The sequence below is a fragment of the Pelodiscus sinensis genome, chromosome 17 (assembly GCF_049634645.1).
Source record: "Pelodiscus sinensis isolate JC-2024 chromosome 17, ASM4963464v1, whole genome shotgun sequence".
In the NCBI taxonomy this organism is placed as follows: Eukaryota; Metazoa; Chordata; order Testudines; family Trionychidae; genus Pelodiscus; species Pelodiscus sinensis.
In genome coordinates this window covers 4,810,701-4,827,193 of record NC_134727.1, presented here as the reverse complement: position 1 = coordinate 4,827,193, position 16,493 = coordinate 4,810,701, and the positions used below count along the sequence as shown (strand labels likewise).

Below are 16,493 nucleotides of genomic sequence, written 5' to 3'. Positions count from 1 at the left end.
AACCAACCTGACTCCGCTGTAAACAGCCCCTCGTGGGAGATGGGGCGAGGCTAATAAATAATAACCTGGCAAGTGTCGGGGTGTCAGGGCTGGACGCATGGCAGGACTTGCCCTGCTCCGGGCCCTTGGTTGCAGATCTAGCCCCCGGGCGCTGAGCGGTGTATCCCGGGGGTCCCCCCCGGCTCGGGCTGATCACGAAGGCGTTAAAACACGAACCTGCTTCGGCCAGGAATGGCCGCTCCTGATTAGCCCGGGCGAAGGGCAAGGTCTGCAGGTGCTTTGGCAGGTGAAGTGAAGCGGGCCAACCGGTGGGAACTCCTGCAGGTGCGTGTGTCTGACGCTTCCCTCCTGGACAGCAGACAGACACCGAGCCACTCGCCTCCCCTCTCCCCGTGCCCCAGCCGTAGGGCCCCTCCTCCCCATGGGCACTGTCCTTGCACGGCCTGAATCCGGAGTCACTCCTCCTTTTCCCTCGCGCGTGTACACGGGGCCTGGGCAGCCCCCAGAGGCGGCTTGGTTTTGTGCCCACGTGCGCAGCAGCACAATGTGGCATGAAGCAGAGAGAGGGCGAGACGATTGTGTGTGTGATTGATTGTGTGAGACTGTGATTGTGAGTGTGAGTGTGATTCTCCTCCCCTTCCAAAGGCTCCGGCTGGGTCCGTGCCCGCTCTCGCGTGTGTTGCTTAGCCCCGGTATCACAACTTCCCTCTCTCCTTTCAACCCCCCCCCCCCCCCCGGCGAAGCGGTGGCCCTGGGCGCACGGGAGGGCTGGTCTAGCTAGGGCTGGCCACGCAGCCACACGCTGGCTTGCATGACACGTGTCTGCTGCGGGTCAGCAGGGAGCTCCTGGACAGCAGGGGCGGGCGAGGGGAGGCGTCCGCCGAAGCGAGCCCCGGAGAGCAGCCGAGAGCTTGGCTCCCCAGCTCCCACCAGCAGCCAGAGGCTGGATTTGCGGGCCCGGCGTTCAGCCCGGAGCGGATTTCCCTGGGCAAGGCGGAGGCGCAGGGAGGAGTGAAGCTGGTTCCGTGCCCGAGGAGGAAAGCAGAGCGCGCTGTCGGAGAGCGCGGCAGGCTGGGGGCGGGCTGCGGGCAAGGGGCGTGGGTGGGGCCGGCTGGAAGTGACACCCACGCCGCCTCCCGAGAGAGGGGGCTCTGACTTTGCCCCCCCAAGCCTGGTCCGCTCTGTTGTCCAAAGGATGCTTCGTCCCCTCTGCCGCAGGACCCTGCCCTCGAGCTTCGCCGTCCCTGCCCCGCAGCCAGCGGCGTAAGCGGGTCCGCCCCGGGGACTCCTGTCCAGGAGCTGAAGCCGCGGGTCCGGAGCGCAGACCCAACCGGGAGCGCCCTGGCGCGGGGGGCGTCGGGCTCGGATCCCACCCCTCCATCTCGAGCTACCGCTTAACACCCTCGCCCGGGACCCGGCTGCGGATCGGGGCCGCCCTGACTGCGGGGCGGGGTGGCTTCGCGGCGCCCAGCGAGTGGCGAGCCGGCAGCTGCGCGGATCCGAAACCCACCCCCGCCCCCGGCCGATGCTCCCCCTGGGCCGTGATGCTGCGGGAAGGAGCCGGGGCGCGCAGGAAACATGAGCCTGCAGGAGACGCGAGATCAGGGCTGAAGTCTCCGCTCCAGCATCGTGTGCGCGCTTCCCCCGCGCAGCCGGGCTGTTAGCCGCGCAGGGGCCACCTGAGCCCGGCCAGACCTCCCGAGGAGCCTGCGAGCTGCGCCCGGCCGTGCGCCCCCCGCCACCTGCCAGCCTCCCGGGGTGCCCCTACGGAAGAGGCCGAAGGGCAAACGCCAGCCCGCAACGCCTGCGCTCGGAGCGCCGCTGCGCCTCGCTGGGAAGCGCCCAGGGCTGGGTCCCTGGAAGGGGGGGCCGGCGGGGGGGCCGATTTGCTGCTGATCGGAAGTTCCTGACAATAAGGCACCTTCATCTCTCCAGAGGCGGAGGGCGCGGGCGAGCCGCGGCAGGCGGAGGAGCGACGGGGGAAGAGGCGAGCTGATGCCGGAGGGAGCCACTCGGAGGAGGCAGACCCGGCAGGCTCGCAACTTCTCATCTTTGTTTATCAGCGCCAAGCGAGCTCGCTGGAAAGCCGCGGGGCTCGGCGGCCGGGTCCTGCCCATGTCAAGCCTGCGGCTGGGGATTTCGCTCCGTTAACTTGGCCTGCCCCCGCCTCCCTCAGCGATGCCTTCACTGCTCTCCGCCTGCACTTGCTTGTAAGGAGTAGGGCCGCGAGGTGCCTCGCAGACCCGGGCAAACTTTCCTCGGGGAAGGCGCCGGCTGCATTTCCCCGGCAGCCAGGTGCTCCCCTAGCCCCGCTCGCTCCGGCTCGCGACTGCGGCCAGAGCCGGTTCACCGCCTCGTTTGATCTTTTGATGCTTTTTTTTCTCTCTCCTCTCCAGATGTTTCCATTCCCTGCTGCTGTGCGCTCAGGTACAGGTACGTGCCCTCGCTCGCTTCTCCCCCTTGGGGCCGGACCCGGGAACAAAGGAGGCGGGCTGACCTCGGAGTGCCAGGCGCCTTGGCAAAGGGCTTCCACGCCCTCCCTCCCTCGATTCAAGTGAGCTTCGAGGCGAGTGGCACTTGTGGTGGGAGCCAGAGCGCCCCCCCCCAGCCTCAGCGCTGGGACTCCCTGCCGCTGCCCGAACCAGAGGATGGTCAATTTCTCCCCCCCCCCCCCCCGTGGGGCATGCTGTGGGTCGCCAGGGGCCTGCATTTCAGGGGTTCTTTGGAGCGCAGGAGCCTGGCTAGCGGTGGGAAGGAAGGGTGGGGCGCGCAGTGCTTGGGAAAGGCTGATGGATGGGGGGCGGGGGTGCGTCGCAGGCGCTCTCCTGCTAGGAAGAGGACCCTTCGCCAGCGGAAGAGGGGGTCTTGCTCGGCCTGTCCCCCACCCCCAGGTATTCTGCCTCGGAGCTGCAGGAACCAGCCCGATTGCTGGAGCGTCTGGCGAAGCGGCGCCCGGCGCGCTGGAGATGGGGGGAGAGTCTGAAATTCGGGGTGGAGTGAGTTGGAATCACATTTTCCATGACAACCAAAATACGAGGCTTTTTCCCCTCGATGCGGTTTGCTCGCGCATAGTTTTCGCTGGTGTAAACGCAACACGTGCGCCCGGCGAGGACACACCCGCCCGCTCCAGTGTTTCACAATTGGCAGGTGCTCCAGTGCGCAGCGCCCTCCCGCCCTGCCTCGCGGGGGTGCTCCGGTCCGGCTCTGCCCCCCCCCCCCCGAAGCGCGCCCGTGTAAACGCGAAGCGGGCAGGCGGGCCCCGGATCGGATCCCTCCGTTTGCCGAGGGGCAGAGCCCAGCCACATGGCCCGGATTGCACCTGTTCTTCCCGGCTTCTCGGGTAGGTTTGGAGGAAGGGATCCGGGACAAACGGCGTAAAGACTCTGCAATAAAGCGACCAAGTCTGGGCCAGATTTGAAAACTTCACTATATTTTTCGAGGGGGGCGGGGGGGGGGGGGTGGAGAAGTGCAGCTAGACGGTAAACCAAAAGGACTCCTTGCTTCAGCAGCGCAGCCTCTTGAGCCAGAGAGGGGATCTCCCTCTGTAAATTACTTTGTGGTTGGAAGGCGTTTGCTGGATTGCTTCAGTGCATTCCGGCCCCCACCCAAGGCAAAGCAGGCCGGGCCGGGCGCTCAGCGATGGCACCCTCTTCACGGAGCAGGCATTTCTGAGATTGTGTGGTGACTGAGGTTAATCAGCCCTCCCCACTCAGCCCCCTTGTTGCTTTTATTGAATCAGAAGAAGTTTGGCTCCCAGCCTGGAAAGCACTTGCTAAAATCTGATCTCTTACTTCAACAGCCTTAAAACTTGGGAAGTTATTGGCATTTATACAGTTGGAACTTGCAGGCTTCCAGAGCAATAAAATAATGAAAAAAAAGGGAGAAAATTCTGTGCTCGCTCCCTATTAGAACCATACTTCTTAGGTTTAGTGCTGATTTTGCAGCATTTTTGCAAGAAGATCTGACATTAGGATTTACTCTGACTGGAAGCTACAGAGGTATCTTCTCCCACTTTTCTAGGGGGGTGAACCAACTGGCTGTTATAGCAAGAGGCGGGCTGTTATGACTAGTAGTGTCGGAAGCCAAAAGGTTAGATTAGTAACACTCAAGAGCCTGAAAGAGAGTGTTTACAATATTCATGGCAGATGAAAAGATGTGAATGCTGTGAGGTTTTTATTGCCTGTGTTGTTACAGTTTCTGTCTGGATTTATTCCTGAGCTTACATGTTTTGAGCTTGATGGGAAAGAGGGATTTTAGGATTTTTTTTCGAATGATCAGTTGGAGTAACAGTTAACCTTTGGTGAATTAGGGGAAATGAATGTCTCTCTGACGTGGTCTATTGTTTTTCTTTAAAAAAAAGCTTTGTGGTGGGGGAATCTAGGAAGGCCCAAATGAATTAGATCCTAACACCTACTTTCGCCATAAATGAAGATCGGTGAGTTGACCTACGTACTAGTGATTAGAATCCATGGTTCCTGAATACTGCCTGGTGATTGAGCAGTGAGTGGTTACAGCGATGTTAGCACCTGTTAAAACTGGTTTTGATTCTTCTCTTGAATTGGAACTTAAACAGCAGTGCAGCCTATCAAAATAAGACATATAAAGCCAGATGAGATTTTAGCTCACCCCGTGACTCAGAGCCTCCCTCTTCGGTAAATCTCTAGACAATAGAAGCAGATTGCAAATCACTGTAACTGTCTATAAATGATGGGCAGTGAGAGGTTAGGTTCTCTTTTTTGGACTGTCACATCCATGTGACATTGCTAGTTACTTAAGCTTCATAAGGTGTGTTGTCTGCAATGTTTTCTAGTGCCTCAGGTCGTTAGGGATCAAGAAATAGTGGAATTAAGGGAGTTAAGCTAACACAATCGTTTTCAGGAGCAGATGGGATTTATCCTGAACCCCAAAAAACCCACAATGGGCAAGGATTTCCTTTCAACATAGCTTGCGAAGACCACAAGGGGTTACCAAGTGAAGGTTTGCATACATGGTACCCAGGTTTAACAGGGGCATCCTAGGTCAGCATGCGTCACTTTCAACGTAAATACCATTGGGCCAGTTAGAAATGGTACCTCACTGGCTGCAATCTTTTAGTAACAGACCTGGGCCTTAAGCACAAACGAGCCCTTTGGGGCCCATGATTTTGGAGACTATGGAAATGTGCAATTTGAGCAAATCAACCCCTCCATCTCCACTAGCAGGCTGGAAGGACGGCAGCTCGCTCTCCAGCCTCTTTCCCCTTGGGTAGGGAATTCCTTTGGTTTCCTTCTTTAGTTTCTTGGGACCACCCCCCTCAGCTTGGGACCATTCACATCCAGAATCCAGCCCCTTCCTGAATACAGAAGGTGGGTCTTACGTTATTTCTTCTTGATTTTGTAAGGGATCAGTCTCCACGCTTTCTAGGATCGATGTGCATCCGCTACTTTGTGCATTCGGCCCCCTGCCATTTATTTCCCCCCTCCCTCTCTCCGTTTCCAGGAGCAGTCTGAGTTGCCTGGACTTTTCTGGCCTTGAGGTTTGGAGGCAGGGCTTTGGACAGGGCCTGGCAGTGAGTGGGGAGCACAAGGAGCAGGGTTGCTGTAGTTGGGCCCCGGGGCCACCATTGTTTCAGAGGAAGGCTGCTGCGCGCTGCATGAGTTCTGTCCTAAGGCTGTTCTTGGGGGCGCAGTTATTGTGCGAGGCACTGTCCAGTGGAACGCAGCAAAGGGTTGTGTCCGCACCTCCGTGGGCCAGCTCCTGCGGTCTGTGGGAGAGGACTTCCAACCCGGTGGGTGGATTGGCTTGGCAACTCCTCAGGACGGGGCGTGGGGCTGGTTCCCAGGCGTCACTTCAAGAATGCTGCACTTACTTCTTCTGGCTGCTTAAGGACCACACATCTGCAGAGGACCAGCCATGTGCCCTATGCCAGACACAGGCTACGTGGAGGGAGATGGGGGGGCAGAGAGGAGCCGCTATCTGGCTTTAGGCCACCAGAGGGTCACTCTTGCACTGCGCGAGGTGACTGAGGAGGTCAGATACACTTCACATTAGGGCCTCTTCACATTAGGGCAGGGGTGGGGAACCTAAGGCCTGGGGGCTGGATGTGGCCCCTTGCTTGCTTGCCTGGTTCTGGCCCCCAAGGGCTTGGGCTCCCCTACAGAATTGGGGAGCCCATGCTGGTGTTCCAGCCCCCCCAACACCACAGGGCTAGAGCACATAAAATCTACTAGCCTGGGCCCCCCAAGGCTCTGGTGTGTGAGGGGAGCTGTCGATGTTCACTCTGTGTCTAGGGTACGGTTTTGCTTTCTTTTTATTCGTCCTGAGGGAAAACTTACTGGCCCCCAGGGGTTTTCTTCGGTCTGCTGAGTCATTCCACCTATTGGCAGACATTGTGAACCCACTTTCCTCAGGCCACTTGTGTTCCGCAGTCGTTGGGGTCCAGGATTTTATGGACTTGCAGGTTGCCTGCCTAAAAACCTGCCCTGCTCATTTGGAGTTAGGGAGGTCATCAGTCAGCCACTGCTGCTTGGCCAGTGACCTTGTGCTCGGGCATAGTCGTTGGTTCTCCGAGGGGAGGAGAGTATGATGTGAAACTGAAAGCTAAGATGCGTACGGAGTCACCCGTGTGTGCAGATAAGAAACTAGCCTTTATAAAGGGCGTGTAACTTGGCATTAGCAGCAGACTTATCCAGACTTATCAATCTTCCTTCTTGAGACGTGTGGAATGATAGTTGTCCTAGCCACTTACTCCTCTCTGCCTAGCGGTAGCGAGACAGCCTCTTCCTTTTTTTGAAGAAGAGGCCACCAGCAAGTGTCTCAGTATCCTTCATCCTCTCTCTTGCTGGAGCTTGGACCTGTGGCTTTTCTTAAAAACAGTTGGCCAATTCTGGCCAAAGCTGGTATGCCTTGCGGCCAATGGAATTGGGCATGTATATGACACAGCAAAATTGAACCAGCTTTTCACAGCATCCAGGGGTTCCAATGCTCCATCTACTTCGACTTTCCGATTCAGAATGACTCTATTTCCTTTGTACGTGGAAGATGCTGGGGTAAGGATGGGTCCTTTCAAACAAGGCACCCCGGGCATTTAGCGTGGGGACCTCATTTTCTTACAAAGAAATTAGTCACCATACGCATTCTTGTTCCAGGCTTCTTGAAAGACACAAACACTTAACCAGTTTCAAGCTGCGGAAAGAGTTTATTTGCGGCATTGCACGCACTGGCACTAGGGATGTTAAAGATCGTTTAATACGGTCACCGTGTAACCGCTAAAAATCTCAGCGGTTACGTGCACTGCGGGCTCTAACATCCCTAGCTGGCACTGCTGTCCGGCTCTGGCCAGTCAAGCGGGACTGTGGGGTTCGTGTTTGAATTCTGGGAGGATCTGCGTGTATATATTGGTGTGGTGATTATTTATTGTTTTCAAGTGTTCGAGAGTATTGTTTTCAAGAGTGCTAGGAGGTGCCTCAGAAAAAAGGAAAGACCTAGCCCTGCCCTGATGAATTTGTGGTTGAAAAGGGAGAAATTCACCCCACGCGGGGTCAGGCACGAAGTGTGTGTGATGTATAAGCCTTGCTATGATCCTCTGCCCAATGGTGACTATCAGCTGGATGGAACAGGGGGAAAGAAGAAGGAAAACAAGGGTTACAATTAGGGATGTGATAATGTAGTTGATTAACAGATCCTCCCCCGAGACGGGCTGCTGCCTCCCTGTGCAGCTGCCTCTGTATCAGAGGCAGCAGCGCAGGGCGACAGGCAGATGGTCTGCACAGGGAGCTGGTTTTTAAACTGGCTCTTCTCATGGGCCAGCTCCCGCCTGGCACCCTGCGCTGCTGCCTCTGATACAGAGGCAGCAGCACGGAGTGGCAGGGGGTTCCTCGGGAGTGCACTGGCTGCCAGCCTCGTCCCGGGGACTATAGAATATTCGAGTAACCAATAAGAATTCACGAGATTAATTGACTATTCAATTAACTGATATTTAACAGCCCTAGTTACAGTAACATCAGCACGTGGTTACTCAGCATGGCGAGCGACACATCTAGATGAGGCTGATGAATGTTTTGGCCTTCACCTTTCACAGGTGACCTGGGCAAAGCACGGGGTGGGGGCAGATGTCATTGAAATGAGGGGAGGGAGCTAGCTTGTTCTGTTCATACAAGTAGCAGCATGGACCTACGCACAGGCGCAGGAACACCTACATAACGGGGGTGTCCATGGAGGGGACCTACAGCTTGTCATTTCATGCCTACCGCGAATCCAGGTTTAATTTATTCCGTAGCTGCCTGGCATGCTGTGGAACAAGCTAAGAATGTGCTTCCCACCTCGCACCTGGCGTGCCAGCGCCCCCGTCCTGCTTGCGGCACTTGCTTTGAGAATAGTCTCCTTTTGCCAAGATTTGACTAAGCTTCCTGAGAAGTGTTGGGGAAGAGCCGGTAGAGGACTGGTCGGACAGATCCTAAGCCCGTGGGTGTTCCTTTGCAGGCACAGATCAGTAACGTTAAAGATCTAATCCGACGTATAAACCATCAGCAGTGTAGATTGCTCCTGAAGTTTCCCTGAGATCTTTCTGTGGTGTTTTGTGTGACTGTGTGGTGAGAGAGAGAGAGAGAGAGAGAGCTTAATAGGTACCGCAGAGCCCCACCAATAATGGGTATGAGACTCTTGGCCCATTATTAAATGCTGTTTATTAATAAGTGAGTTGGGTTAAGGGGGGGCAGAGGGAGGGGAGGAGAACAGCATGAAACTCCAGCCTAGCATGTCATTGTAATTGCTCATTTGTGTTGTGACAGGAATAATTTGGTTTTAATTATTATAATTCTTCCTGCTACCCTAAAAATGTCCTGTCGTGCAGATGACAAAAATAATGAAGTTTCAGTCATGTGAGACGCCTGTGTCTATTCAATCTTTGCTGGCAGCCAGGATGACATTGCCGTCACACTGGTGGCAGTGGTTGTTTTGGGGAGGCCTGGGAAGGCCACAAATGGCCACATTTGCAGACTGACAACGGGCGAGCGAGCCAGGCAGTGTGTGGTCTTTTCTGTTTTCGGGGGCGTAACTCGAGCCAAAGAGAGAGACATTCCCATCAGCACTGCCTCCCATGAAGGCTCCCATGAAGTTGAAAGTCAGTTCACACCTGTTCTTGAGTCCTTCTGCACGTTTTTGTTGTTTTGCAACCTTATCGTCTTGGTTTTTTTGTTTTGTTTAAATGCTTTTTCTCTCGCTTGTCCTTGTGTGAAAGACCTACAAAAGCAACAGGGAACTTAATCAAACAAGGAAAATGCTGAAACGGACTATACACATCCTGCTGTTAACTGCACAAAGTAAACATACTCAGCCCCTTTTACCAAGAAGAAACATTTTTCTGCTCTCATCTCATCCAGAGATAGGGACCATAGACGTGTCTTGCAGGAGCAAGAGATTTGAAAATGTTCAGATAGCAGTGTGATTTTTTTTTTTAAGCTGACGTTGTCACTTTAAAACAAAGCCCTCCCCCCCATCATGAGCTACATGTGTGAAAATAAATACACACAGTAGGATCTTCTGATATGGTCGGTGCAAACTGTCCCCTTGCTTCCACAAACACTCGTGTAAGCAAGTGTAGGCGTGTTCCTGATGCATGAGAAGTTACTCTCACACATGTGTTTGCAGGGTTGGCGTCTTTGAGCACAGAGTATGTTGCAACTTTGGAACATGGCTGTGAAAACAGCACTTGTCAAATCTGTTCTCGGCACGTGTGGAGAGCTGTAACTGCATCATGTTATTTAAACGCTTTCAAAACTTGTTTCTGCAGTCTTATTTTTCCCACGTCTTTTTGCTCTTGCTCGCTTGGCAGAACTAATCCAGCACTGCAGTAGCGAGCTCCGTTCTATTTCGCCCGGCCTGTCTAATGGAATTGCCGACTACAGGGTAATCAGTTAGGCGGAAGAGAATGGGGAAAGTGTGACTGAGGGTAAAATGTGCCTGGTGGGACCTTTTTGCTGGTTATAATGCGCTAGAGGGAAGGATCCCAGCTGAATGGTATGACTCCTGGTAGAGTTTGCAGGGTTAATGGCGTATCAAAAAGAATACAAATGCTTTTTGCTGGTAAGCTGAGCATGTTGGACACTGAAATCAGTGAAAGGGCAAGCAGAAATCACTGATGCTCGTTTTAGTGCATCACTGCCTCGTGTAGAAACCTGCTGTAAGGTCTGATCCTGGCTTCTCAAGCAGAATGCCCCGGAAGTCGCTATGAATTCGGAATGCTGATCAGTAGCAACGTCAGGCTTTTTTTTCTTTGCTCCGGGGTTGAGTTTTATATATTTGATCTCACCGTGTGCCGCAACCCCAGGGACAGCCAGAACGTACGTAGGTCTGGGAGTAACTCCACCTCCCCGGTCCTGCTCGATGCTGAAGATTTGGCATGCAAAGAAATGACTGGAAAAAAGACAGCTGAGGCTCCGAAGTACTTTCCTGTTGGCATTCAGTGGCTTCGCTATAGCATGAAGGAGGAAATAAAAGAGGCCACTGAGAGGAAAGGCTAGATTTACTGTCATGGTCTGCATCCTTTCCTTTGTAATAGTTCCTTCCAGCACTCAGAGGCCGCACGGCCGGGAGCAGACGTGCCAATCATCCTCGCCGGGGAAGGGGAGGTTCACAATTTTATGGACTCCTGGAGTCATCCCACCGATTTGCTGTGACTGCTGCAATTTCTCCCACTTGGCACGCTGCAGTCAATGCCTGGGAGCAGAACTGTGCTGGCACTCAGAACAGGTAGGCACGTAATTGCCCGATTTGTCTGTGCAAAGTGGAATTTAAGTTTGCCTCTAAAAAACTGCACAGCGGAGAGTCAGTCAGAAAAAGCATCTCCCTGATAGATGTAGTCACGGCTCTTTAGCATACTTTGTAATGGGCCAGGTTAATTAGAGAGATTGTGTTCTGATTAGATGCAAAGTTCTATTCTTTTCAAATGGAAGACATGTTATTCTGACAGCACGATCCTAGGAGACGCATTGTATTCCGTTATTATGTTGGCCACGGCGTCGTTTGAGTTGTAACCAAGTCTCGCAGAAGAGAGTAGGCCACATGGCATGCTCTGAGTAGATTTTGCAAAGGAGATTTTAGACTGAGTCTGAAAACCTTCTGCATTGTGGGCTGTGTTAGGTGGTGGAGGAGTTTCATTGTGGTGGAGACATTTAAAACTGGACCGGACAAAGCAAAACAGAATAAGATTCACTGTCGGGACCCATCCTGCATCGGAAGGGGAACAGAGTAGTTGGGGCCTGCTCATCTCCAGGCATGTTGTCCAACAATTTCAACGAGAGATGTCCAATCCCCTCCTCACCATGGAATCAGATGTTAGCGGTGCAAGAGGCCGGTTCCGTTGCTAAGCATGTGGTGCTACTTTTCGAGGCTCACTTGAAAGTGCCATAAAGGAGCGTGTGCCTGTAAGCAGGGAGCAGAGCCCCCTGTGGGATGCAGGAAGGGGCAGATTGTGTCTGTGCTGCACAGGCGCGCACAGGGAGGGGTGAGCAGTCCTGACACAGTCCCAGTCTTTGCATGGGGAGGCCATGGAGTGTTCCAGGCTGGCCCGGGTAGTGTCTTTAGCCACCCAAAAGGCAGTAGCTGGGCTGTGGCTTGTCTCCCTCTGCCCCAGCTAATGCCCACTGCAGAGGTGCTTGTCTGCTGCTTTCAAAGGGGGTAATTGTGTGTCCTCCAGCCCCGTCATGCCTGCCAGGACCACACTGGGCAGTGCTGCTTTATGCAGCTCTCTCCTGAGAGCTGCGCCTTAAAGGTACTGGTGATTTCAAATTGGTCCATGTGGGAGGCAGTGCTGCCTTATGGTTAGAGCAAGAGACCAGGGTTCTGTTCCAGACTCTGCCCCTCACTTGCTGTCTGACTTGAAGTAATTTCAAGGCTTATTCTGAGCGGAGAATCAGTCTGCTGTAGTCCCAGAGATCGCAGTGGGAGTTGAAGGCGCTCAGTACATGTGAAGTTTGGGTCACGTCACCTCTCTGTGCCTCAGTGTCCCAATACATATACAAAGCGATCGGGTTTTAGACATGTGTATAGCATTACTGTGAGGCTGCTTAGATCCGGGCACATGGGTATCTAGCTGTCGTCTGGGGGAAACCAGAACACTGAATGTTGTCTTTTTGTTTGGCGGTTAAAAGCACTCTAGAGAAACGTTCGATTACAAGGGGCAATTTCAAACCAAAAATTGCACCTAGTGCCAATGACAGGATCTGAAGCAGCTGAGAGAAAACATGCTTAAAAAGGAACCTCAGAAAATACTTAATTATGCCCCAAATCATCTCTGCATGGAATGAGCTACTGGGGACTGTTGATAAGCCCAAGATGCAGAGTCATTCAATAAACAATTAGATGACATCATGGAGCGGAAGGAGCATGTAAAATGGAAAGGATCCTAATGTGCTAAATGATTCTTCTGATAACACTTTATAATCAAAGGGATACTGAGATTAATTAAGGCTGAGTCCCTGTGGAATTCCAATGGGATTGCATAAAGCAGCTATACAGATACCAGCATGAAGGAATTAATAATGGTTTGTGCTTCCTACATGCCCTACCAGCAGTGTTTATTCCACAGAGAGCTCTTCCTTCTATTGTAAATTGCGACTGTCTCCTCCTCCCCAAACCCCATTGTTGGCTTCTTTCTTAAGATGAGTTTGTTAGTGTTTCCAGTGACCTTTGGAATATCCGGTACATTTTTTAGGCAGAGACAGATTTGCATGACAACGTGGATAAATGTAAAGTAATGCACATTGGAAAAAAATAACCCCAACTATACATATAATATGACGGGGGCTAATTTAGCTACAACTAATCAGGAAAGAGATCTTGGAGTCATCGTGGATAGTTCTCTGAAGATGTCCACGCAGTGTGCAGTGGTGTGTAGTCAAAAAAGCAAACAGGATGTTAGGAATCATTAAAAAAGGGATAAGACGGAGAATATCTTATTGCCCTTATATAAATCCATGGTACGTCTGCATCTTAAAAGATATAGGGGCATTAGAAAAGGTTCAGAGAAGGGCAACTAAAATGATGAGGGGTTTGGAACGGGTCCCATATGAGGAGAGATTTAAGAGACTGGGACTTTTCAGCTTGGAAAAGAGGAGACTAAGGGGGGATATAATAGAGGTCTATAAAATCATGAGTGGTGTGGAGAAAGTGAACAAGGAAAAGTGATTTACTTATCCACATAATATAAGAACTAGGGGCCACCAAATGAAACTAATGGGCAGCAGGTTTAAAACAAATAAAAGGAAGTTCTTCTTCACATAGCGCACAGTCAATCTGCGGAACTCCTTGCCTGAGGAGGTTGTGAAGGCTAGGACTATAACAGGGTTTAAAAGAGAACCTCCATGAATGTATCTAGTTAAGTCCATTAATGGCTATTAGCCAGTGTGGGTAAGGAACGGTGTCCCTAGCCTCTGTTTGTCAGAGGATGGAGATGGATGGCAGGAGAGAGATCGCTTGATCATTACCTGTTCAATTCACTCTCTCTGGGACACCTGGAATTGGCCACTGTCGGCAGACAGGGTACTGGGCTGGCTGCACCTTTGGTATGACCCAGTATGGCCATTCTTATGACAAATAGGGGGCGGAATGAAGGCCTTGTTAGACAGAAAGCAGAGCGCGGGTGTGTGGGATTGCCTCACGGAGTGGTAAGGGGATAGAGAAGAGGGCCTCAGATTATCACGGTGTTGGGTACCAGCATAACAACCTGGCTGGCTGATGCGAGAGAACAGATCCTTTTACCATCCGCCTCTTGGGGTGAAACTAGCCAGGTTGGGTGTAACTTTCTGACAGCTGCCTGGTTGTTTGTGTGAAATTAATGGCATGTGTGGAATGGGCTTCTCAGCTTATTTCCTATTCAACAAGTGTCATAAAAACATGATCCCACCTGGTCCTAAGAGTTTCGCTTTCCTTGACTGGCCAAGCGCAACATCGGATTTGGGGGCTTGAATATTTGCATTTGTAAGGTCAAAACTCACTGTATCTGAGATAGAAATGTAGCCGTGTTAGTCTGGGGTAGTTGAAGCAAAATGCAGGACAATGTAGCACTTTAAAGACTAACAAGATGGTTTATTAGATGATGAGCTTTCGTGGGCCAGACCCACTTCAGGAAGTGGGTCTGGCCCACGAAAGCTCATCATCTAATAAACCATCTTGTTAGTCTTTAAAGTGCTACATTGTCCTGCATTTTGTATCTGAGAGGCACTTACACTGCACTGTTGCCACAAACAGAGGAGCCTGTGAATGTGTTGGCAGAATATTAGTTGGAAGTAAACATGGAAAGGGGTAAAGAAAACAGCCAGCGAAAAATAATTCAATTTCTTTAACTCCCGTTCGTGTCCACGGCCTTTGTGCTGAGTTATTTTTCTAGCTGTCGGTGTTATATTTTCATCTGTACGGCTCCTTGGTATGCTGTTTATGGCTCCATCTCTGAGAGGTATGCACATAAACCTTCCCGTAATACACTGCCCCTGATACTAGTTGGGCTAGCACAATATTTTTTTTTAAATGGCTCCACAGTGAGACATGAAGCTAAAGAGATAGCAAACCCTTTTCAGTGTATATTCCAACTATGCTCACAGTTCTGCTTTCCTGTAAATCTGGCAGCAAATTAGTGTAAATCTGGCAGCAAATGAGGTTTACACCCATGTAACTGAGAGTAGAAATCCGCTGCGGAGAAAAGGTCTTAAGGATAAAGCACCGTAGGGGTGGCTTTTGCCACTAAATGTACTGTTGTACTGTAAATTGCATGGTGCAATTTGGTATTGACTATCTGTAAAATAAATTATGATGTATGTAGTGTAGGCTTCTGACCTTGTGGTCGTGACCTTATGTTTATTGGCAAGACTTCCTACCAGCTGAGATCAGAATAGCAAACAGCCCCTAAGCAATCAATAGATAGATAAACCTGAAATTCTAATGGTTGGAGCCTTTTATAAGGAGACTGTTTGAGGCTTTGCGCACACAACGTTGTATCCAAAAGAGCAGGCAGTTTTGGTATTAACATATGTTGGGATAGCATCTAAAATTCCATCTCCATGTTCCATTGTGTTACTGCTTGGTTTTTGCCATTGAAATAGCTGACAAAAATGGAGTGTAATGCAGTGGAGATGAGGCACTTATATTTGATTAAAATATTTGTAACCGCCAACACAAATCACACATTTCAAATTTACCAAAAGAATAGCCGGTGCGGGGCCAGCCAGACACAACACCAACACACAGTGTAAATCACAATCCCTAACGGCCAGGCATTCAGAATTCCCAAACGCTACACTGTACTTTTAGCAAGGCTGAAATAGAACGATCTCTGACCTGGAGTTCAAGAAAACTTCTGCTGTGAGCTATAGCCCAGAGTTACTGGTTTTCCGAGAGGCAGAGTTTGAAGTTATGTCTTTAGGGCCAGATTTCTGAAGGCAGTTTGGCATCCAAAGATGCAGCAAGGTTCATAATGGGATAGTCCAAAGCACATTGAAATCAATGGGCGTTAGGCAGTAACCTACTTAGTACTTTTGAAAATCATACTCGGTTGCCTAAGTTGAAAAACTGGAGCCCAATGTCAGCCAGATCTCTGTAGATCATAGCTGGGTAAACACTGAGTTAGGTTCTGGTCTGACATCTTGCTGTTCTTTCTGATATCTACTTAACTTAGAGCAGTTTAGACAAACGCCTGCCAGGGATGGTCTAGACCAGTGTTTCCCTGTTTCCCAATTTTATTTGGCCACGGAGCCCTTTTAAACTCAAAAAAATTTTGTGGACCCCCTAATAACAGTCATATATGGAACTGAAAAAGTAGACCACAAGTAAGAAAGGATACTAATAAACAAATGCTAAACAATGTCATGAGATCAACATTTAGTTTAATTGCACATATTCAGAAACAAAAATCACATTTAATGTGTACAAAAAAATAAAGCTCAAAAACTAATATGCATTAAATATTAATGATTATTTTAAAAAAAATCATAAAATATTATTGTAATGGAATTTTCTCGCGGAACCCTTATTTTCATGTCGTGGAGCCCCAGGGTTCCTTGGAACACCATTTGGGAAACACTGGTCTAGAAAATACTTAGTGCTGCCGTGAGGGCAGGGGGCTGGACTCGATGACCTCTTGAGGTCCCTTCCAGCCCTAGGATTCTAGGCCTTTCTTAGCTGTTTCAAATCTGGATTGAGTTTATTTTCTAACTCCCAGTGATGTTTTTTGGCCTACGTTGAGCACATAGGAATGGCATTAGAACTATTCTTTGCTTTACCTACGCGGCTCGTCTAGGGGCTGGGCTCCCTTTTCTACTTCATGAGATGTTTATATTTATTCATTGAGTTTCCTAGTTACTGTCTGGGAGGGAGGGAGGCAGGCAGCTTGTTAGTCCAGGGAGGCTCTTAAGTTGGCTTAATTACAACGCCGTGTTTCTGTGGCAAGCTCACGCTTGAAATTGTTTAATGACAACTTGTGCTTCATGCCATCAATCCACCCATCCAGATCCACCTCGGCCATT

General features: G+C 50.9%; 1 protein-coding gene across 3 annotated transcripts in view; it reads left to right on the top strand.

Annotated features, from left to right (window-relative positions):
• Window positions 1-85: 85 nt before the first annotated feature.
• FGF18 (fibroblast growth factor 18) overlaps window positions 86-16,493 on the top strand; it is a 123,126-nt gene continuing 106,718 nt past the window's right edge. Inside the window, exons 1-3 of one of the 3 annotated variants that reach the window (XM_075900145.1) lie at window positions 86-324; window positions 1,936-2,210; window positions 2,397-2,433. In XM_075900145.1, the coding sequence (XP_075756260.1) occupies window positions 2,179-2,210; window positions 2,397-2,433 (69 nt within the window). In that variant the 5' untranslated portion in view covers window positions 86-324; window positions 1,936-2,178. Of the gene's footprint in view, window positions 325-754; window positions 2,211-2,396; window positions 2,434-2,453; window positions 3,341-16,493 lie in introns of those variants that run through there. The other 2 variants (XM_075900148.1, XM_075900146.1) reach the window with 2 other exon arrangements.